At 59.1% G+C, this 22625-nt stretch overlaps 1 protein-coding gene across 3 annotated transcripts; it reads right to left on the reverse strand.

The window, feature by feature from the left end:
- Positions 1 to 1444: 1444 nt before the first annotated feature.
- ZBTB7A (zinc finger and BTB domain containing 7A) lies at positions 1445 to 20418 on the reverse strand. 3 transcript variants are annotated; one of them, XM_019744117.2, is made up of 3 exons: positions 19495 to 20418; positions 8535 to 9820; positions 1445 to 6395 (listed from the first exon to the last, which is right to left on the reverse strand). In XM_019744117.2, exons 2-3 carry the CDS (start codon positions 9803 to 9805, stop codon positions 5897 to 5899), a joined length of 1770 nt encoding a protein of 589 aa, XP_019599676.1. In that variant the 5' UTR covers positions 9806 to 9820; positions 19495 to 20418; the 3' UTR covers positions 1445 to 5896. The 3 variants fall into 3 exon arrangements, with proteins under 3 accessions (XP_019599676.1, XP_074193693.1, XP_074193694.1); XM_074337592.1 differs by lacking the exon at positions 19495 to 20418 and adding an exon at positions 18242 to 18704; XM_074337593.1 differs by lacking the exon at positions 1445 to 6395 and adding an exon at positions 6406 to 8228 and having other exon boundaries at positions 19495 to 20389.
- Positions 20419 to 22625: the final 2207 nt, after the last annotated feature.

Genomic DNA, 22625 nt, shown 5'->3' on the forward strand with positions numbered 1-22625 from the left:
ACCGGAATATTACTCCACCGTGAAAAGGAATGAAGCACCGACACTCGCTACGTGGGTGGACCTTGAACTCAGTGAAAGAAGCCAGGCACACAAGGCCACACGGTGTGATTCCATTTATATGAAATATCCAGAACAGGCAAATCCACAGAGATACAAAGGGTATTTGTGGTGTCAGGCTAGGAGAGAGAGATGGGGAATGACTACTGATTGGGATGGGGCTTCTTTTTGGGGTGATGGAATATTCTGGAAATAGTGATGACAGCTGCACAGCTCTTCCAATATGCTAACACCATTGGTTTTGCAAAGGTGAATTCTGTATGAATGATAATCTGAAAAACCAAAGCCTCTCCCTCATTTGAGGACGTGGGTGCGTGAGCTGAGAGGCTGCCGAACCTGGTTCCATCGCTGTCCTGATCAGAAACCTCTGGTCTCCCTTGTGGCTGGTTCAGGTTCCCTTGGTGTCTGGCTGTGGAACTGCTGGCCCCCATCGTCCACCCAGCCTGAATTGGAGGCCTGGGTTCCCATGTCCGCAGCCATGTGACGACATGAGCACAGACAGGTGAGTGACCTTGCCGCTTAGGGAGGACGCCCAGAGCTGTCACCCCAAATCCCCCACTTGGTGGTGTTTTCTGCCAGGGGCTGGGCCAGGCCCAATTCCCTGTGGCTGCTAAGAGCCCACTTCACAGAGCCCGCCTGTCCTCTCCCAGGCTGTGACCATTGGCCATCCTTGGTGCCCCTCTATCACCCACCCCTATTCCGGGCCCTGCTGACTCGACTCCAAATGGAGGACCGGAGGGAGGACTCTCCCCAGGTTCCTGGAAGTGTTTGTTTGGTGACCAGAGATGGGGGCTGCAGCCCACGAGCCCCTCCCCAGTGAGTGGGCCCCAGCCTGACGTCCTGGGGATGAGGGGAGTAGCCAGCTCAGATCCTTGATCATGTCACTGGAGCCCAATGTCGGGCTGCACCTTAGGGGCCTCTGGCAGATTTGGGGTTCCCTGGCACAGGACACCCCACAGGGCCTCCAGAAACCTTGTAGTTGGAGGTGACCGAGGAGACCAAGGAGCCTGCCTGGCAGGTTCTGCCTGCCTGCCCCCACCATCGCTTGGGCCCCTTCCTGGAGCCACTGGCCCGAGCCTGGGGGTGTCACCTCCTCTTTAAGGGCCTAGGCCCTGGCACTGCCAGCGACACCCACCCCACCCTGGAGCCAAAGGCAGGGTCTCTGCGTCCAAGCCCCTGCCTCTCCTACTCCACCTCCCAGGCCTGGCAGGAAGGGTAAGGCTGAGCCTGGGGTCCTCTGGCTGGAACCCAAGTTGGGGACTCCTAAGTGGTGTGGGTGAGGGGCCCAACCCACGGGGAAGGGGCCCACCAAACCCTCCATCCCCACTTCCCAGCCTCCCCCAACAAAACACAAAGAACATCAAAATCAGGCAAATGAGGCGGCAGCGGTCGTAACAGGCTGCGTTTAGTGGTTTTTTTATGTACAAGAAAAATGATTTTTTTGTCCGGTTTTTCATCATCTTTTGTCTTTTTGCTTTTGTTTTTATTACTTTTAAAGCTTCTCCCCCCACCCCCAAAAAGTGCATTTTTATCAATTGACTTTTTTAAATCTCCCACATTTTATAAAGACTCTCAAATACAGTCTATGGAATGTCTGTGCTCTGTGCCCCCAGGGGCACCGCCCCTGACCCCCCATTCACCAGACCTGGCCCCCCAAAGTCCAAGGCACCTTGTGTCTGGGCCTGGGAGGAGTTGGGGGGCATCTGGGCATCAGGACCCCTGGCCGTGGCCTCCAGGCAACCCCGGCCGTGAGATGGGGGTCTCCCTAGCCCCCTCATCTCCTGGCCCTTCTCCCCAACCCCCATGTAAATCTATATATTTAGTGCGAGCTAGTCTTAACTCTGAGGTTATGACTCCTGGGCGCTCGAGCCCCCAGGCCCTGACCCGTCCTGCACCAGCCAACACCCCCATTTCAGGAAGGCTGCTTCCTCAGCTTAAATAACGTTTTAAAATAAAACTGCAAATATAAATATCTTTCTTTCTCAAAAAATAGGATTTTTGCTTTTTTTTGTTGGTTTTTAATTTTTTTTTTTTCCTTTCACTCTGTCTCGCCTCCTACAATCCTGGCTGCCTGGATGGCCTCGGTCCTAGGGGGGCCCTGGCCCATGTGCGACGTGGCCACTCCTGTCACGGCAGATGGGTCTCAGTAGTGCAGACTCCCCAGAAGACCCGGGAGGGGGCTGGGGGACACTCCCCTCCACCCAAGACCCCCCTCAAAAGGAAGCAAAGGGACAGCCCTGTATAAACAGGGTGACAAGACGGGATGGCCACATAGAGTCTCCTGGGTGGGCCACCCGAGGGGGCAGACTTTGGTATGGCCCACTGGAGCCCATCTGGGCACAGACCCACACCGTGCCAGGCTGGGCCTGGTCCGGCACTTTACATTCACTGGTTTTTAAATTTTTTTTTTTTGCCTTTTTTTTTTTTTTCTCTTAATCTCAAAAGGCAGGGTTGGGGTTGGGGTGGGGGGCTAGGCAGGGAGCAGCAGCAAGGGTGTTAATCTCTCTCTCCCAGTCCCCAAGGCTGGAGACCACTCCAGGTAGGGGCTCCAAGCCCCCCATCCCGCCAGGCCCACTGCCCCCGGCCCAGAGCCCCTGCCTGAAGTCCCCAGCCTGGACCTCACTCTCACACACACACACGCATACACACATCCACGCAACTTCACCAAGATGATGGAAATAACAATTTCGCTTTGTCTTTTTTCTTGTTTTTTTTTTTTTTTTTTTTTGTACCAGGCAGTTAAAAAAAAAAAAACACCCCAAAAAAAGAAAACACAAAAAAAACCCCAAACAACCAAACAAAAAAACTTTTTGCTGTGTCCTTTCCAACCAGTCAGCACGTTCCCCCTCAAATATTTTTTGTTTCCTGAAACGCGAGAATTCAGCAGTATCTTTGGCAACACTTTATCACGACCTTAATTTAAAGAATAAAAATAAAATTGATCCACGTCTATATACAGTATGTGACTGCGCGGAGTTGGGGGTGCTGGGCTGGGTGGGCAGGAGTCCCGGCTCTGGGCCCATGCAAACGCTGTGGCCCCCGGGAAAGGCTGGCGGGCAAAAGAGGGGTTAAGGCGGAGTAGGTGGGCAGGGCTGGCGAAAGCTGGGCGCAGAGCTGGGACAGGGGTTTAGTGCAATTCCCAAGGAGCTTTGTGTTAAAGTGTGCTCGGCGAGGTTCAGCCCTTACCCCCGCCGTAGTCCCAGAGGCCTCGATTCCCCCAAGTCCAGTCGCCCCTACTGGCCAGGACGACAGCTGTAATTTTTCAGTTGGTTTTATTGCAAGGAGGTGTGTGGGTAGAGGGAGAGGGTTGTCCCCTCAGGGAACCTCTCTGGGAGCTGGGGCAGGGTGAGGGGTGGGGGTCCCTGGCCTGGGTGCTCGAACTCTCTGCTCGGCCTCCACAGGTGGTTCTCTGAAAGAGCTCTCCACATGACTCGGGTGTGAATGAGGCCACCGGCCCTGGGCTCCCCTGCCACCCCCCCAGGAGGGGGTGTCCTGAGACATTTGGGGGGCTGACGGGCTGGGGGGGAACCAGGAGATGAAAACTATCCTATAGAAACAATGATGAAAGTTGCTTTCTGAAAAAGTTTCCCTTTAAAAAAAAGAAAATGAAAAAGATGAGAAGACGGGGTTTGTCACAGAGCAAAGGGGTACCAGGAGATGGGCCAGCAGCAGGATGGGGGAGCAGGGGCATCCCCTACCTTGGGCTATGACAAGGAAAGAACTCAGCTCAGCAGTGTTTATATACAGGGTCCCACACTAGGCATTGCATATGCAAGAGGGAGTTGGGGTGAGGGTGCCCTGGCCTCTGGCAACATGGTCTCCCCTGCCCTGGCCTGTCCGTGGCCTGTGGCTCGGTCAACACTGGGCCTTTGGGGAGCCAGAGGCTGGGGGAGGCTGGTGCCAGCCCCCAGATGACAGTCAGTGCCTTTGAGTAAAAAGAGGGGTGCCTGGGGGGTGTAAGGCCCTCAAGGTGGGGCCCCCTGTCACCCACCTCAACAGGGATGGCATATCCAAGATGGCAGCTCCTCAGTGGCCACAAGGAAGGGTGGCCATGTTGGAGGGCAGGAAGCCCTGAAATGGGCAAGGGTGGGGGTGACAGGATAGGGGATCAGGTTGGGGGGACTGGATTGCTCTGGCTGGTTGGAAGGCCAGCCCTCTCTTGGGCCCATCCCTGAGCTGGGGAGTCAGTAAAGAGGGTCCCCACAGACATGGGTGGCCATTGTATGGCTAGTGGGTGATGAGACATCTCTAAATCAGAATTAAAAAAGGGACAGAATGGGAGTGGGGGACATGGCAGAAACACAAAAATCCCACAGTCCTGTCTGCCAGGCAAAGCCCCAGTGGTGAAGCACAAATTCCCTCAGAAGACCCTGCCCTCACCCGTGGCCTTCCTGACCCCCTTCTCACCTCCGGGAACAGAAGTGGATTCTACGTCTGGTGGTGGGTTTTTTTTTTTATTATTTTGTACAAAAATAAATCGGCTTTTAGGAATTTCTTTTTGCTCTCTCTCTCTCTCGCTCGCTCTCGCTCGCTCTCTCGCTCTTTTATTTTTTTTTTGTCTTTTCGACTTTTCATAGAAGTTGCAACTTGTAAACATGTTTTTAAATTAAGATAAAGTATAGTACCCGTTCTGTTACAAAGTGCCAAGACTTCTATTTGTGGTTGGTTGTCTTTTTTTTCCTTTCCTTTTGTAAAATCTTGTTTTTATTGCTTTTGTGACACTGGAATTTCTGGACTCCTCTCCCCCTCATCCCTGCCACCATGAGACCCTGGGTTCCCTCTGCCCTTGGCCATTTCACCCCACACTATTGTCTGCTCCTCTGAGGAAAAATATTTTCTGTATATATATATATATTTTTGTTTTTAAGGAGGGAAAAACAATCTAAAAAGTGCTTTAAAAAATTGGGACAGGGCTAAGGGGAGAGGTGAAGAGAGAGGGTGAAGACAAGTTTTGAATCTCCAAATGTCTCATAGGGGTCTGGGTGGCCTGAGTCAACGGACACAGACTGGAGTGGCGGGGATGCTCTGAGCAGTGGCCCTTGGGTGCCCCGCCAGGTTGTTTAAGTGCCATGAAGGAAGGCAGAGGGAACCCCTGGGAGTCATCCTGGTCCCCCTCTTCCCCTGTCTTCTCCCCTTTCTCCACACCTGGAAATAAACAGATTTGTGTAGCAATGGCCAGGAGATACAGGGGACCACAGGCAGGGACGGGAGGCGGGAGGCCATTGGGGAGATCGAGTGGGGGGGAGACCCCCACTTAATAAGTGCCCTGAGGAAGGAGGGTGGGGGTGGGGATGGGGGCCATTTTAATGTCCACTCACGGTGGACAGAAATCATTTAAGGTCTTATCTAAAAGACTCATAGAAACCAGCGAGGGGAGGAAAACTAAAGCCCACCCCAGTCCCGAGTCCCCCTTAGCCGCCCTCACCCCTGCCTGGGGTCTGGGGCCCTAACCAGGCCTTGGATGGGACCCCAGACCCCATGCCGGGATCACCTGGGGGGGGCTCAGAATCCTTGTGTCCCGCAAAAATCCCAAACAAGGCCCCGAAACCCATCAACGGGGTGTGGGGAAGGGGAGCTGGACGGGGGCGTTGCGAGGGTCCCTGTGGAGGGAGAGAACATCATGAAAGAGAAAAATCTGAGAAAAGCACTATCCTAGATTCTGTGACACTTCATATATATATATATATATATATATATATATATATATATATCTGTATATATATATATCGATATAGATATCTGTATATAGATAGATTTTCTTTTTTTTGTGTTTTTTGGGGGGTGGTGGGTGATTTTTTCTCTCTCTTTCTCTCGGGTTTCTGTTTTCTCTGTTTGGTTTTCAGGCGAGTCCGGCCGCGAAGCTGCCGTCAGCGGGGGCCCCAGTGGCCCCATCGCCACCCCCTCCGCCAGCACCCGCTACATTCAACCTGCTCAGGCCATCGGGGCTGGTTTCCTCCTCGTCCTCATCCTCGTCCTTAAAGTGCTTCTCCTGGCCATTACGCCGGGCCTCAGGGGAGCCGGGCGGGGCAGGGGTGCAGGGCGGCGCAGTGGCCCCGGGGCCGGGGTCAGGTCCCCCGAGCCCCCCGCCCCGGACACGGGGTTTGCGGCCACGGCGCGAGGGGACGCCGTTGCAGCCGTCCTTCTTGAGGTGTCTGTGCAGGTGGTCAGAGCGGACGAAGGTCTTGCAGCAGCTGTCGCACTGGTAGGGCCGCAGGCCAGTATGCACACGCATGTGGTTTTTCAGGTCGTAGTTATGGGCGAAGGCCGCCCCGCACTGCTGGCACAGGTACGGCTTCTCACCTGTGTGCTTCCTCATGTGCACCTTGAGCTTGTCCTGCCTGTGGATGGGGCGAGGGTCAGTTGGCGCTGGGCCAGGCCCCCTCCTGGGACAGCCCTCAGACCCCTGCTGGCCTTAAGGTTGAAACCTTAACAATTTCAGAAAGGCGGGCTGTGGCTAGGCACGGTCCTAGGCAAAACGGGAAAAGGGGGTGCGCCAAGGGCTCCAAAAGTCTGAAAAGGGCCTTGGACCCCGCTTACGGTATGGCCTTGGGCAAACAGCTGAACCTCTCTGAATCCCCTTCTTATCCATAGAAGGAGGAGGATAACAGGCTCTGCCAAGTCTCCCAGTTGCCCTGCCCAGGTTCCTGCACAGGGCCGCGTCACAGATGGGATAGCAGGGACTCAGATTGTTCTAGCACTATATAAAGATTTCCCCAGCTGAGGCTCAGAGGCTCAGAGAGGGGAAGTGACTTGCACGGAGTTGCACAGTGGGTCGGGGGCTACGCTGAGGTGGGGTGGGGGTGGAGGCAGCTCCGGTTTCGTCACCCCAAGCCCAGGCCTGGGTAATTATAGCCCCAGCAGCCACAGGCCCCGCTTACTCAACTCTCTAGTGTGACTCAGAGGGGCCCCTGGGCTCCTGGGCCTGGAGGGAGGAGGTGGGGGCTGGGGCCCTGGGTCAGGGACAGAGAAGAGCCAGGTGGGCACGTGAAGGGAAGAGGGCCTGGCGTAGTGCCCCTCTCTGTGCCTCAATTTCCCTAACTAGCAAAGAGGATCAGCCCTGGGCTGGGATGGCTAAGAGAACTCCAGGACAGAATGAAACTGAGCCTCAGGCGTGTGGTTAGGGTCACAGGTCATCATGGCCAGACCCTGGCTTGCTGGGGCCTCACTAAGTTGCTCCCTCCCCGGGCCCAGAGAACCCTTAGGGCAGGGCCCACAGCCATCTCCACGCCGTCTGGAGGATGAGGGAGCCCCCAAGACTACCAGCACCACAATCACACCAAAGGTGGGGGGCAGGCCACCAATCAGACTGCCCGCCTCTCCCACAGTGTCCTTTGCCCCCTGCCTGGCACTCCTGGGCCCTGGAGTCCAGGCCACACCCGTCTCTCCTGGCCTGCTGGGGAGGGGACCAGGGGTTAGCCCCCAGGTCCTATCCCAATGGGACAGGTCTGGGAAGCTGGGACAATGGCTTCTTTCTTCAGCCTGGTGGGTGTGGCTGGGGGAACCCCAGGGCGGGTGGGGGTAGGGGCAGTGCTGAGTCACCCAGCCTGGCCAGGGCCCTGCACACCAGCCCCCTGCCTCCACCAGGCTGCCCCACAAAGCCCAGCCAGCTACCTCTGGACTCTTAAGACCGAATCACAAATTTCCCCCAGCCCAGTCTCAAACTCCTGTCCAGGGACTAAGCCCAGAGGCTCCCCTGCCAATATCCCTCCAACGACTGTAGTGATGTAGTGATCCTCCAAGCTGAACTGGCCTCAGGGCCTTTGCACTGGCTATTCCTTCTGCCTTTCCCTTTCCCCACTACTCCCTCCCTCACCTCCTTCAGGTCTCAGCTCTCTGTTTAATGCAGCACCAATAGCCATTCCCTACCTCACACCTTGTTCTCTGCTCTCTTTTCCTCCCTAGCGTGTTCCACCAACTAGTGTTATCAATTCTGTGGTTTTATCTCATACATGCTCCATGGCCCCCATGAGGATTTTGGCCACTTTTGCATCCCCAGTGCCTAGAACAGGGCCTGGCACCCAGCAGGAGCTCCATAAATGCTGGTGGAATTAATCAAGTTCCTCAGGCTCATGGGAGACTCAAAGTGGCTCATCAACCAGAGCTCCCTGCTCCCTGCAGGGCTGTTGGCCTCTCCCAAGGCAAAAATTCTCCTCCAGTCCAGAGAACCATCCCTGAGAAAAAGAAGAGCAACTCAGGGCACTCTTCCTGCCAGCCTCCCCGAGCACGCTTTATATTCTATGTCGTTATCTGGTTTAGTGCCTACACTCCCCACCCGAAGGCTGCTATCAAGGGGTACACGGGGGTACGCCAAAACAGAAAAGGCACCATTCCAAGCAGGGTAGCACTGCCACTGCCCATGGAGGCGGCGTGTGTGTGTGTGTGTGTGTGTGTGTGTGTGTGTGTAGGGGAGGGGGTCCGAGTGTGGCTGTTTGGGTATAGGCTCCAGGAAGCCCCCTGCCACAGCGGTGCTGGCTTACCTGGTGAATCGGACCTTGCAGATGTTGCATTCGTAGGGCTTCTCGCCAGTATGGGTCCGGATGTGCCGTGGTAGCTTGCCAGCGCCCTGAATGACTTTCTCACAGATGGGACACTTCTGGAAGGCCTTGGCCCGGATCTTCTTCTCCACCTTCTGTGACCAGGCTGGGTAGAAGTCGCCGTCATGGGTGCTGCTGAAGTACTTCAGGTAGTAGTCCACGACGCCCTTGTCGTCCGCCCGCGACTCCTCGTCGCTGTCCCCCGCTGCTGCCGCCCCTGCCCGGCCCACTGACGACATCATCTGTTGGAGCAGCGTGCTGGCTGCCAGTCCATCGGCATCAGTGCCGTCCGCGTCCTCACCCTCAGCTGTGCCTGACAGGAAGCCCGGAGAGTCGCCTGGCTCCGGGGCTGCCTCTGACAGTGAGGCCACCTCCTCCTCCCCACCCCGACCATAGTGGCCATTCTGTGTGGTGGCAGCCGATGAGGCCACAGGGGGTGGAAAGAGGCCCCCCGCAGGGGCATCCTCGTCCCGCTCTGGCCATAGGCCCGGGTTGCTGTCGCCCTCGTCCCCATCCCCAGCTGAGGGCCGCTCAGCTGGAGGGCCTGGCCCATAGAAGTCCAAGCCATTGCAGTCGCCTGCGGCCACGGCAGCCACAGCAGCAGCCACTGCCTCCTTGGTGGCGTCCAGGTCATCCTCAGATGTGCCAAAGGCGGACCACGGGAAATTGGCGGCAGCGGCAGCGGCGGCCGCAGGGGGCAAGCTATTCATGGGGTTGCTCTGGAAGAATTCGAGGTACTCCTTGGCGCGGAGAAGGTTTCGCTGATCAATTTGATCTACGAGGTCCAGCTGTCCGGCATCGGCGCCCGCGTCGGCTGCCAGGATCTGCCGGTCAAGGAGGTCGGCGCAGACATGGCTCACGGCGGGGATCTCAAGTAGACGGGCGGCACTGAGGATGTCGCCCACGTTGGCCGTGCTGACAGTGAGTGTGGCTGTGTAGGCGAAGTCCATGAGGGCCGTGAGCGCCTCAGCACTGACAAAGTCGATCTCGTACACGTTCTGCTGGTCCACCACGGCGCCCGACGTGAACAGCTTCTTGAAGTACTGGCTGCAGGCCGCCAGCACCGAGCGGTGCGTAGGGAACTCGCGGCCCTCCACCAGGATCACCACGTCGCACAGCAGGCCTTGCGTCCGCTGCTCATTGAGCCCGCTCAGGATGTCACTACTGTGGTCAGGGAATGGGATCCCGATGGGGCCGTCCACGCCGCCGGCCATCTTCCGCGCCGAGACCTGCAATGCCAGGGAGGAAGGCATGGTTGTGAGGATGGGGTGGAGCAGGCCCACCGACCAGGGCTTGAGACCCTCAAAAGGTAGTGCCGCACCCTGCCCTCCCAGACTCATTTTCCCCAGCTGTGTACCAGAGTGGTCCATGTCTGGTTCTACATTAGACTGCAGAACATGAGATTATGCTCGCAAAACCCACACTGGGTGCTTGAGAGACAAAAACTGGCACCTGCCCCTCCATTAGAGGGCTCACAGGAGTGCCCGGCCAAGGGATAATCTGAGATGGTATGGGAGCACACAGTAGGTGCTTAATAAATGCTCCCATACAAGGTGTTTCCCGATGAATGTGAGTACAAGCTTCTGCCCACACCCTCTCTAGGAGGCCACAGTGGTGACACTCATAAGGCTCCCACTATGCACTGCCTTGCCCAAGATCCTGGCAGTCCCACAGGCAGCACCGTCTCCACTGCAGAGGCCAGAAGACAGGGCTCAGGGAGAGGAGGCCATGTGCTCCAACTCAAACCTGGGGCATTGGACCCGAGAGCCAATATTCAACTGGCCTGGCCATCCGTCCCTGTTAGGCCCCTTGGCCTCCCCAACCCTAATTCCTGCCTCTTGGGAGGCCCAGTTCTTTTGGAGTGGGGGCTCTGAGTCACCAGGAAAGGGCAAGGCCGAGACCCAAGGACCCAGCCAAGGTCACTGGGGCCATGTGCATGCCCTGGTGGGGTAATGTGAGTCTGTAGGACAAACCCCTTCCTGCCCCATGGAGTCCACAGGACTCAGCTCGGCCCTAGCAATGAGTAATGGGGGAAACCGGGCCACTGCCTGACACTCTTTTCCCTGCTGCCCTGGGCAATCCCACCAAGGAGGAGTAAGGGGCCAGGGTCTCTTGTCCGCCTCCTGCCTGCCCAGGCCCTCTCCAACTTTCAGCTCCCCGTCTGCACTATGCAGCTGGGACAAGCCCTGCCACTTTCTAGGCCTCAACCTCCCCATCTGTCAAATGGGCAGAGGCCTTCGGGACAGCCAAGCCGTTGAGAGGACTCATCCCACCTCTCTTCCCACCCCTCCTTTTTTCCGCCCTCCCCTGGGCTGTGACTCATCCACCCACTCGGGCGCTTGTGCAACCCGCTGGCTCCTGTCCCCACCCCTCCACCCTCTCTGGGGAGCCCCCAGCTGCCCCAAGCCACCCAACACAATCCACATTCCTCCAGGCCTGGCCAGGCAGCTCTTGGGCCAGAGCCCCTGGACAGCAGGGAGAGGGCCAAGCTGGGCCTTCCTCAGCCTCCTAAGGACCCTGGGACACCCGGCCCCCACTGCTGTGCTGTGAGTGGGACACAGGCAGCTGGCCCGGCAAGGGTGCCCGGGGTTGGTCCGTCTGGACTCAAGGCCAGGATGGGACTGTCCCCACCCAGGGCCACACTGGGATCGGGGTTCAGGCCTCAAGACTGACACAGAGGCCTTTGTGTGGCACTCAGGCAGGCACTACACTTCCCAGGACGCCTCTCTCCGTGGCCCGCCCTCTTTCCCTCCAACTACACCAGCTGCTCAGCTACCTCCTCTGTTCTGTCAGCCCGTGGTGGTGGGGGAAGGCTCAGATGTGGCTGCTACGCGCAGGAGGATGGGTGGGGGACGACCCCATCTGAGGCTCAGCCATGGGAAGCTTCGGAGGAACCCCTGTGGCGGCTTCCACCATCTGCCGTCTGGCCCCGGGCCCCAGGGAGTGAGTGGGCAGATGGGGCTCAGGATCAGAATGGCCACGGCCCCTCCTCGTCTTTCCCCTTTCAGGCCACCAAAGCCTCAATGTGGCCACCCTGGCCCAGCTTGTTGTCCACCTGGTACCCTAGGGTCCCTTTGGACCTCGAGGTGTCTCCAGGGGCCTCTAGGTCGAGACCTGAAATAGGCCAGGTGACTCACCTTTACCCATGGTTGCTCCAACCCCGCTCCCAACAGGCACTGAGCCCGCCGGGTCAGGGGGCTGGCACAGCCCTACTTCAAGTGTTAAGATGCCCAGGCTCCCCTTTTGCTGGAAGCCACCTGGCTGGGAAGGAGCAAGCTTGGGCTGTGAACGTGGCCTAAAGAGCTGGTCTCTACTGCTGGATGAGTAGCGCCACATGCAAAGGGCCTGAGTGTCCATGTCCCTGTTTTCTCCTAGCTGGGGCCTCTATTTCCTCAGATAATCACCAGAGACCCTCCCCTCAAAGGTTGGGGTCTGGGGAGGTGCCAGCCAAGGAAAGCCCCCATGAGTAGCATGATCCCCATTTTACAGATGGGGAAACTAAGGCTCACAAACTTATAGAATCATGGCCAAGCGTGCCTAGTATGGCTGATCCATAGGGCCTGGAGTCTAGGAGCTGATGGAAGTGAGAGGCTGGCCTCTGACTTCCCAACCACCCCCCTACAAACACACACTCAACACTCTATTGCCTCCTCCCTCGCCCTGAAAACTAAACTGGCTCTGCAGACACCTGACCCACACCCTCTCTCCAGGAACACATGCCACCTGCCTGCCACGCCCAGGGCCACTGCCCCCACCTGGGCCTCTCAGGGCCCTTTCTCTAATAAAGAGGAGGAAGACCCTGTGAAATGGGAGAGGAAGACCGACCGAGACCCCCTCTGGGTCAGGTGGGGCCTGGCAGTAAAATACCCACTATGTGCCTCAGTATCTTCTCACCAGGAGCTTGTTTCCCTTTGATCTCAGAGGCCCGCCTGGCACCTGAAAACCTAGTAGGTAGCCCCCACATGTGGTGGCTTCCTCGGTGGTGGTAATGACCCAGTGAAACTTCTCTCCTCCAGGAAGCCCTACCCCCACGCTGGCCAGGTCCCCACCCTCAATGGCCAGGGCCAGGGTCCCCAGAGCTCAGGCCCACACCCACCCGGGGTGCCTTTCATCACAGCTCCACCCCCATGCTCGCCTGCCTCCATGGGATTTCCGGGCCTTGGTGCTGACTCGGCGGTGGAGGAGCAGGCCTCAGCAGGCTCCTCCTGGGCTGGAGGTGGGGTGCCCTCCTCCCTCTGGCTGCTCCCAGGCCCCTGTGCTGGGGCACTCCTTGGGGCGGCACACAGTAGGGACACAGCATTCAACTAGATGAACCAAAGGCCAAACAGCTATGGGCTCAAGAAAGCCCACACCCAGCCCCACCCACTCGGCAGTCGGGCACACCCAGGACCAGGGGATGGTGCTGGTCCCACCTCCCATCTAACCTAGGATCACTTGCTACAGCTTCTTTTGAAGGCAGCAGGACCCAGATCTGGTTTTAGCTGTCCTTAGGGGGCCGCCTCTGTGCCTCAGGACTTTCAGGAACTAACCAGGCACCTTCATTTCATCCTCTCCACTGTAAAGCCCTGGGCTTTACAGATGACGAGAGGCTCAGGGAGACAAGACCAGTGTGAGGTAGCACAGCAGATCAGCCACCACTCAACCGCTGAGACAAGCACGGGGTGAGGTCAGGAAAGTCCTGACCTGGTCCCAGGAGCAGCAGGTGTCACCCAGGAAGGACCCCAAGATTGTAGGAAGGGTGTTCTGGGCATGGGAAACAGCAGAGGCAAAGGCCTGGACATGGCTGCTTAGGAGAGGGGACCAGGGAAGGAGGTGGCTGGGTTACCAGGAGGCTTCCCAAGGTCAGGCACAATGTGAGGGTTGGGGTCAGGCCTCCTCCTCCGACCCACACTCCTCAGAAAGGAGAGGGGGTGGCCAGCAGAGGGGTGGGCAGGTAATCACCACCCAAGGCCTTCCTGTAGGAGTGTCTGGGGTGGGTGGCAGCTTCGTGAAGGATCAAGGTCCCTACACCCCCCATGGAGAATATGAAAGGAAACCAGAGAAAGGACATTTAATACCTACTATGTGCCACGCACGGTAGCCATGATCCAAATCCTAGCTCCTCCACTTTTAAGCTAGGTGACCTTGGGCAAGAGGCAGCACCCCTCTGTGCCTGTTTCCTCAGGGGTTGTGACAGTGGCAAGGGGACTGGGAGTCCTCTAGGTCCAGAGTCCCACCCTCGTCCATTCAGTTGCCCAAGGACCTACTGTGCGCCAGCACCAGTACCCAAAGGCCCAATGAAACTGTTCACTGCCATGTGGATGAGGAGCTTTTTGAACTTCAGTTCTGAATGTTATCCCAGCCCCCTCCACACCTACTATATGCCAAAGAAACAGGTCGTGGTGCCCAAGGAAGAAGCCAGGGGAGTGAAACCAGGCCCAGAGAGGGTAGGCGCCGGTCCAAGGTCACACAGCAAGTCTAGTGCCCAGGTGCGGCTGCCAGGCCCACGCCCAGGCACCCCACCCCCTCCCAGGCAGGCAGCTTGTGTTGCAAGGTTGGTCCCGACGGGTTACCCCGCCCTGACCTGGTGCCAATCCCTGCCTGGCCCAGCCCCTGGCTGGGGTTTAATGGGACAGGAATTTATTGTCCTGATGTGGTGGTGGGGGGCACCAAAGGCCCAGGGTGGCTGCCCACTGCCACCCCACCCCTGCTCTGACAGGCCTCCCTCCGGCTAGTCACCAGCAAACAGGCCCTCGGCCATTTTATGTGTCCATTTATTGCCCTAAATGGGGAGGGGCTTCCTGCCCGGGCCTTAAAGGGCCAGAGGCAGGAAGGCTGCAGGCCCAGTGGGAAATGTATGTGTGTGGGAGGGGTGAGAGTGGGGGGATGAAGAGGTCATGGGGATCCCATCTAACCCCCAGCTCATGGGTGGGGCTCAGGCCCACCCTGTTCCCACGCTCTGAGTGCTGTCATGGGCCAGGAAGTATAGCCCTGACACTAAGAGTGGGTTCCAAGAGGAAGCTCCGGGAAGACAACTATTCACAGTGATGTGGAAGGAATGAGCTTCCCGTCACCGGGGTAAGCAAAGCCAGGCTTTGCAGAATGGCATCACTGTCTACCCCACCCTCGCTCACGCTGCATCTGCTTATCCAAGATGCCCAGGAGAGGCAAGGTGACCTCTAGGAGCCCTGCTCTTCTCTGCCTCCAGACCTCTCCCTCCCTCCCCTGAGGGCCTGTTCGTCACCTGGAGGCACCTGCACAGGCACAACCCCCACCCCAACCTCCAGCCTGAGCAGGTGGACAGCTCAGACTGAAAGCTCCAGACAAAGGGACACTTACTTAGCCTGTTGGGGCCCTAGTGTTCTGTGCCCACAAATAAGGCCAGTTCCCTCCCACCAAACACATCCTAATAGGAGGTGGGACCGGCCTTGTTTTCCAGTTAAACCAGAAAGGCGTGGGTGGGAGCACTTCCACCAAGTGGCCGTCCACAGCCTGCTGGGGGGACAGATGGAGGGGCTGGCCCTTTGGCCACACTCCTCAGGTGTGCCAGATTCTCCACGGGGTACCTTCTGTGCTTTGGTGCTCCAAACTTGGGCCTCAGGACCCAAGGGCAGTGGCTGCCCCTCAATGGGGCTGAGAGGGAAGTCAGGCCTGGTCTTGATCATCTCAACATCCATTCGCAGCTCTGCAAACTGAAGCTCAGAGACAGAGCAACTTGCCCAGGTTCACACAGCAGAGCTGAATTTGAATACAGGCCACCTGGCTCCAGCCTGCCTAACTAGTCCTCCCAGGGCTTCTTTGCCCTCCCCACACACACTGCCCCAGGTACCAGCAGGTGACTTAATCCCCCACCCTGGGGGCCTTGGGGAGAAGGATGGCTTATTCTCACGCCTCCTCAGAGCTGCCTTATGATGGCCCAGAAAAAGGAGAGGCTTGCCAGAGGTCACACAGGGCAACTGGGGTAGGGCTGGAGTCCAGCTGACATCTGTGAACCTAGGGCAGGGGCCCTGACCCCACAGGTCATCAACAAAGGCATGCAGGAGGGGCTTCCCCAGTCCTTGATACTACATAGCAGTCGCTCAACAAATATTCCTGGGCAATCACTCAACAAATCCTCACGATGACACTTGGGCTGAAGGTAATCTCCCCATTGTACTGATGGGAAAAGTGAGGCTGGCAGATGGAAGTGACCTCCCTTAGTGGACCACAGGATTGGACCACACTAGCCCCCACTCAAGCCTGTTCCTCTGGTCCCCACTGTTCAGGGCTGTTGCAGAGCAGTTTATGGTCTCTCAGATGCCTGGAGCACAAGGTGACAGGTAGGGGTGTTGCTGAGTGTGTCAGTCTCAGGCATCCAGCTGGTGCAAACTCCAGTAGAATCCTTGCTATGCCCCAAGCTGACCCGGGTGCTTCCTCCAAGAGGGAGGGAAGAAAAGAAAACACAGGTCTGCAAGGACCACTTGGGGGGACCCTACAACAACTCTGTGTTACAGGGGGGGATGTTCAGGGTCTGAGAGGCCAAGAGTCATGTCCCAAGGTCACAGAACAAGTGCACTGGCACTGGAAGTCCCAGCAGAACCCCTCCTTGGGCAGGCTCTGCATCAGAGGGGCTGGCCCTGAGTCTTAGCTCTTGTGAGGTGACCGCCTCGGGTGTAATGGGTCGTAAAACCCAGAGCCCTGCCCATGTCCGGGGGCCAAGGTGCCAAGGTGCGGGCTGTGGCTCGGAAGGAGCAGGAAAGGGCCTTGCAAACCTTAAAATTGCCTACCAGGGAAGGCTGGGAAGCAGGAGGGCTGGGACTCATGCTGTGTAACCTTGGACACCTCAGGCCCTCTCTGAGCTTCACTAGCCTCTTTGGACAAAGAGTTTAATAAGCCCTGGGGAGGCTCCATTTGGCCAACAGGTACCTGCTGTCAACCTCCTGGCCCTCTGGAAGACAGGGGGGCAGATGCCCCTCAGCTGTGACACAGGGAAGACTTTGGATAAATCCCGAGCCGGAAGGCAGACTACAGGGGTCAGACTCAGCTTTGGCTGGGTGACCTTGGGCTGCTCTCTGCTTCCCTCTGGGCCTCAGTCTCCCCTACGCAACACAGCACCCGTTCTGAGACTTGCTCTAAGTCCCCGGGTTCCCACACTCATGTTTGGCTTCCCTTCTGGGCCTCAGTTTCCTCATATGTTGATGGGGACTGCCACCAGCCAGACCCAGCTGTGGGTCATAGGGCCCCAAGGAAAAGAAAGGAAGTAAAAAAGCAAACACGGGACTTGCTACTGCCCTAGAACCTTCCCTGCTGGGCAAAGGCTGAGCTCTGCCAAGCCTCAGTCTCCCTCACAGAGAAAGGGGCACGTCAGCTCCCTGTAGCCACCCAGGCAGCTTTTCCAAGGGCCTCTGCTGAGAGTTGCAGTGGCTCTAGGCCTGGCCAGGGTGCTGAATGGCCACCCCGCAGCCAATCAGAACTGAATAATAAATACCCCCCCAAAGCGACCCACGAATTAAAATTTCAGTGTCCCCGATGGCTCCTCTTTCTTCATTAGGCATGCGGATCCCAGGGCTTCGCTCTTCCAGCCACTGGCTCCTGTCCTCCCTCCCCCCCGCCCCAGGCTCTGGTCTCCACAGCAATGGCTGGCGGTAAACAGAGCCCCGAGCCCAGCTGATAAGTGCCAGGCCCAGCGTGATCTAGGGGCCCCACCAGGGGTGGTCCTAGGGGAAAATGTCCCCAACCTGGAGCCCTCCGGTCCAGGCAGCATCAGGGCCCAGTCTGGACTCCTCAGACCTCTCCCAAGACCAGCTCTGCCAATAGGAAGTGATCGCCTGGTCCTGGGGAGGGCCCCCTCAATGTGGGAGCGGCACACTCAGGGTTACGCCCTAGCCTTGTTGGGGGGGGGGTGACATGGAATCCCGGACGCCCTCTCCGGCCAGCCCTGCTCCCGGAGGCAGCTGGCATAAGGGGGGGAACAAACCAGGACTGCCACCCATGGGTGAGCCAGGTGGGCACGCCCGGGAAAGGGGCACCAACACCTCTCTCACTTCCGCTGCCTGGCTGGGGGAGAGGAGTTGCCTGCCCACCCCTGCCACTCTGCCAACTGCTGGCTGTGTTCCCCAAACATTTGGTGGGCGTCCACTGGGTGCCCCGGCCTGGCTGGACACCAGTCTATAGCTGCGGTGCACCGAGCTTCCCCCAGCCAGCACCGGCAGTGTCTCCCAGAACCCGCAAAGGCCTGAGCTCTGGGGTGCACAGGCACCAGAACTCCGCTCAGGCTCCTGCTTGGTTCCCAGGCCCCGCGGTGGGTGAGGAGGCCGGTTCCAGGCCCGGAAAGTAGGTAGAGCGAGGGAGGGAGCCGGATCCCACCAGCTCACCCCCTCCCCTCTGCCTGGCTCAGGGTTCGCACGTGGTGGTGGCGTCAAGGGGAAGGAGGGGGGTCCGGGCCAAAGGAGACGGGGTCACGCGCTTGGGGGCACGGGCGGGGGAGAGGGGTGCTCTCTGTCCCCTCCCCGGGAGAGGGGGCCGGCAGGCCGCGCGGCCAGAGCAAGGGGCCAGACGGGTCCCCCCACCCAGGGCTGAGTCAGGCCCGGGCGGGGGCAGGAAGCGGCCCCCTCCTCCGCACCAGCCGCAGCGCACAGCCCCCGCCCCGGCCCGCCGGGCCCCGCCGCACAACCCGCGCAAGGGGTTCCTACCTCCTTCCCGGGGCAGCGGCAAGGGGGCCCGGCCCCGGCGGCGGCGGTGGCGGCGGCGGCTGCGGCTGGGCAGGCTCCCTCCGAGGGGCCGGGAGGCGGCAGTGAGCCTGGCCCCGCGCCACCCCCCGCCGCCGGCGGCCAATCCCCACCCGGGCTGGGGGGAGGGCGATGCAAATTACCCCGGATCTGGGTCCGCCCGCCCGCCTCCCCCACGCCCGGGCCCGGCCTGCACTAGGCCGTGCATCCCCGGGCTCGCTTGTGCTGCTAGGCCGTCCCCGCCGCCGCCCTTCCCGGGGAGCACCCGGAGGGTGACCCCCCCCGGGCAGGGGGCCACGGAGAGGGGGGGCTGGGGACGGTTACACAACCAGGCGGGGAGGGGCCCCGGGGCGGGGAGGGGGCCGGCCCGCGGGCCGCACAGCCGGAAGCTGGGGACCGCCACCGGCCCCCGGCAAGGGGAGCCTAGCTTTAGGCTCCGCCTCTGGGCCGACTGGGCTCGCCCCCGCGCCGCGCCGCGCGATCATCCCGCGTCCATTGGCTCCCAGGCCCGCCGCTCACCGCCCCTCCTCCGCACCGCCCCTAACCGCGGGCCGCAGCGAACCGCTGGCGCGGAGCACTGTGGGACTTGTAGTTCGAACCGCCTGCCACCCGCCAGTCTCAAGCTGCGGGAGGACTACGAGACCCAGCGGCCCCAGCGGCCGCGGCCGCCCACCCGGACACTCCACCCCTTCCCCTCCTTTGCAAAGCCCCCCTCCCTGTTTTTTCAGCCCCCTCCCCCCCATCCCCCATGGAGCTCAATCCTGGCCAACTCCAACGTATACACGCAGCACCGAATAGGCCCCCGGGGGGCGAGAGCGCCCCCAGTACCCCGCTGCAAACTTAGCACGCGACGCGCCCCCCTAGCTCCCCACGCCGGCTCCCCCCACTCTCAATGCAGCCCCGCTTCCCCTCCCCCGCTACCCGCGCGCCTGGGAGCCCCGAAAAGCCATGCACCCGGGGGGTTGGGGGGGGCTGGCGCACAAGCCCCTGCACTTCGCCCCCAACCCCCCATCCCGAGCGGCGCCCCGTGCCCGCGCTCGGGATCCAGGGAGCCTCCAGCCTCCTGGCAGCTGCCAACCACCCCCTCCTCTGAAACTTGCGGAACGTCCCTGGCTCCCCGGATCTCCCCTTTCCGAGAGCGCAGGGGTGGATGCAGCACCCCCGGCCCGTCCCCGCCCTGCACCCTGTGCTGGGGGCCGCGCCGGGCGCTGACTTACCTCGTGGGGCCGGGCCAGAGCCGGGCCGGTCCGTGGCGCGCGGGGCCGGGGCCCGGAGTTGGAACTGGGCTCCTCGGCCGCTTGCCTCCGGGGTCCGCGTCTCGTTCACCCCCTCGCTCCCTCTCCCCTCGCAGCTCCCTCGCTCCGGCGGCGGCGGCGTCACTGCCCCTACAGTAACTGTACAGTACAGCCAAAGCCCCGTATGATGCTCGCGACTCCCTTCCTGGTTTCTCCGAGGGCAAGAGGGGTCCTCCCTTGTCTTAAAGGTGCCGCAGCCGCCGTCCCCCCCCACGCCCAGCCCGCCCCCCCCACCCCGGCCTCGGAGGCCAGAACAGGCTCGGCAGGTCCCCTCTTGCCACGTCTCTGCCCTCCCGTGGGGCTTCGCCCGCTGCGCCGGGGAGACCGGGCTGTTATTAGGTTTTGTCAAGTTGGGGGGGGTCCAGCCCGCCCCCGGCGCGCCCCCCCTCCTCTGACCTCTCCGCCCCGCTGCGCGGCGCCGTGCCAGCTTGCCAGCTTATCTGGCCCCAGAGCTCCCCGGGGCGCGGGGGGAGCGGGCCCCCCGGGGTGGAGGGGGGGTGGGGGCCTCCAGATAAACAGGCCCCCAGCCTCTGCGCAGGGGCGGGTGCGGGGGGGCGCGGGCTTTGCCCCCGACGCCTGGGGCGTGGCAGGATGGCAGCGGGGGCGGGGAGGGCTGTGCGCACTGCGAGGACCGACGCGGGCGTGGGTCGCGGCTGCCCGGGCAGCTAGAGGTGGGTGGGAGCCACGGGTTGGGGCCCCCGGGCCAGCCGTCGGTCCTCCCGGGGCCTCAGTTTGCCCAGCCGCAGAAGGGACTCGGGGGCGGGCTTTCGGGTGCCTGCGCGGGTCCGCTGGGCTTCTGGGTCCCTAAATGAAACAGCCAACCTGCCCGCCCGCGATTATATAAAGGAGTCGCCTCCGCCCGCAGCGCCAGGGGCGTAGCGGGGGAAGGGGTTGGCGAGGGGCGGGCTGGGCGGTTGTTTTCCCGGCTTTCCGAGTTCCCCCACCCAACTGCGGGCCTCTGGGCGGGACGGGGACCCGGCCCCGGACTCCTGGGTCCTGCGGGCCGCTCCTGCAAAGATCTGCGTGGCTGCAGAGGGGTGGAGGTGGGGAGTGGGGAGGCGTTGGCTCAGCCCAACTTTTTTTCCCCTGTCCATTTCTCCCACTTCCTCCCTGGTCGTGGGAGAGGTCCGGCGGGGGACGGGGGAGGGGAAGGAGGGGACAGCGGTGAGAACAGCCTGGCCCGGCCCGGTCCGCTGCCCGCTGCACACAGTAGGCGCCCAGGGAAGCGATGGCTGGTGCAGTCAGCTGCCTGGGGGGCTTCGGGCGTCAGTTTCCCCTTCCTCATTCCTTTGGACGAGGAGGGTTGGCACCTGCTTTATAGCTGCGGTTTACTGAGCGCTTCTCGAGTGTCTGGCTCTGTCCGGGGTCCTGTTTACCTCCATTCTAATATCTAACACAGTATTAGTATTAGGAGGAGGAGGAGGAGTAGTATCACCATTACTTTACAGGCAGGAAACTTCCACTGCCATAGGTGAAATGGACCCAGTCTGTCCTTCTCTGACTTCAAAGCTTTCCTCTCCGCCACCCCCGCACTTTATTGCCTTTTCACCCAAAATATTAAAAGTGCCTGCAACTCCCAAACAGATTGAATTGGCTTTGTAATAATAATTTGGCTTCAAGGGGAAACCTGGGAGGCCCCCAAAGGGGAAGTGACAGCCCAGGACTTGCAGCCTAAACCCAGCCCCAATTAAGTGGGAAGGGACTGAGGGAGGGGCCAGTGGGTACAAGGCAAGGGTGGAATTCGGGGACTTTGCTCTAACGACCCTGCCTGACATATAAATCCTGCTTCCTTCCTTAAACCACCCTCCTATCAGCCTTGGGACTACAAGTGCCAAGTAGAAACACCATTTGCAGGTCTCAGGATTGTGCTTGGACTCCTGCAGATAACCCAAGCTCAGGCCTTAGTCCCATGGTCTTACTCCTACCACCAAGCTCCCAGGGGTGACTGGGTTTCCCTACCACCACCATCCTGCCTCAAATGTCCTGCATTGTTTCTCCACAATTGATAACCTGACTCAGAAGTCTCAGGGAACTCCTATGTGAAATTGGCTTTGAATCAGATCCTGATTACACCGTGGGACAAAGCAGGGTTTCTGTGATTTCCACCTTACATTTGAGGAAACTGAGGCCCAGAAAGGGACCATGAGCAAGGATGTTGAATCCAGCATTCACCTGGCTCTGGACCCTGCCAGAGGGGCTATGGGTGGATCTTTCAGGGAATGCCAGGATGGCATACCCTTGCCCCATATGCACTTCTGACCCTGAAGTGAAGACAGAATGAGGGAGGGAGGGAGGCAAAGATTTGTCCTGACCCCCACACCTCAGCCCCTACTCCTTTCCCCTCCCCCACAAAAATACTCAAGTAGATATTATTTTAAAACCTACTGAAATAAATAATTTATTTACTATGTGACCTTGGGCAGGCTACTTAATCTCTCTGATTCTCAGAGTCCTTTGGAGAGAAAAATGGTAGAGACTCCCTAGGGTTGTGACAAGGAAGAAACAAGGTGGTACATGTAACATGCTTAAACAGCACAGTTCCTGCAGCCTGCGGGAGAGAAGTCCTCAATGCATAATAGATGTGATCATGTTGTTGTTATTGTATCATCATCATCATCTGTGCAGGGATAAAACCCACATTTCCACAGGTGAGAGAGAAATTCACACACACTCAAGACATTTTTTACCTTATCAGCAGACCCCATGAGATGCTTGGCTAAAGAGTTCTTGGACTGTATCAGGACCAGCTCCATCTTAGCCATAAAGTGATACAAAAAATGACAAATGCTTGACACTTGTCTCCAAACAGATTTTTTTCCAGGGTGAATAGTAACTCCAGCTCTTATGTGCAGAGTTCCACTTTTGTGTGTAATTTGAGTCCATCTGTGTAGCAGGGGTTATCATCCCTCATCCCTGATGTACGAAGACACAGAGACTCAGAAAGGATAAGTAACTTGCCAAAGACACATAACATGCAAGTGGAAGGACTTGAATTCGAGTTATGTTGGCTAGGCTGCAAAATTATATAATATTTTAAACAGGTAATTCTTGTC

This window comes from Rhinolophus sinicus, linkage group LG07 (genome assembly GCF_036562045.2).
Source record: "Rhinolophus sinicus isolate RSC01 linkage group LG07, ASM3656204v1, whole genome shotgun sequence".
Taxonomy (NCBI): domain Eukaryota; kingdom Metazoa; phylum Chordata; class Mammalia; order Chiroptera; family Rhinolophidae; genus Rhinolophus; species Rhinolophus sinicus.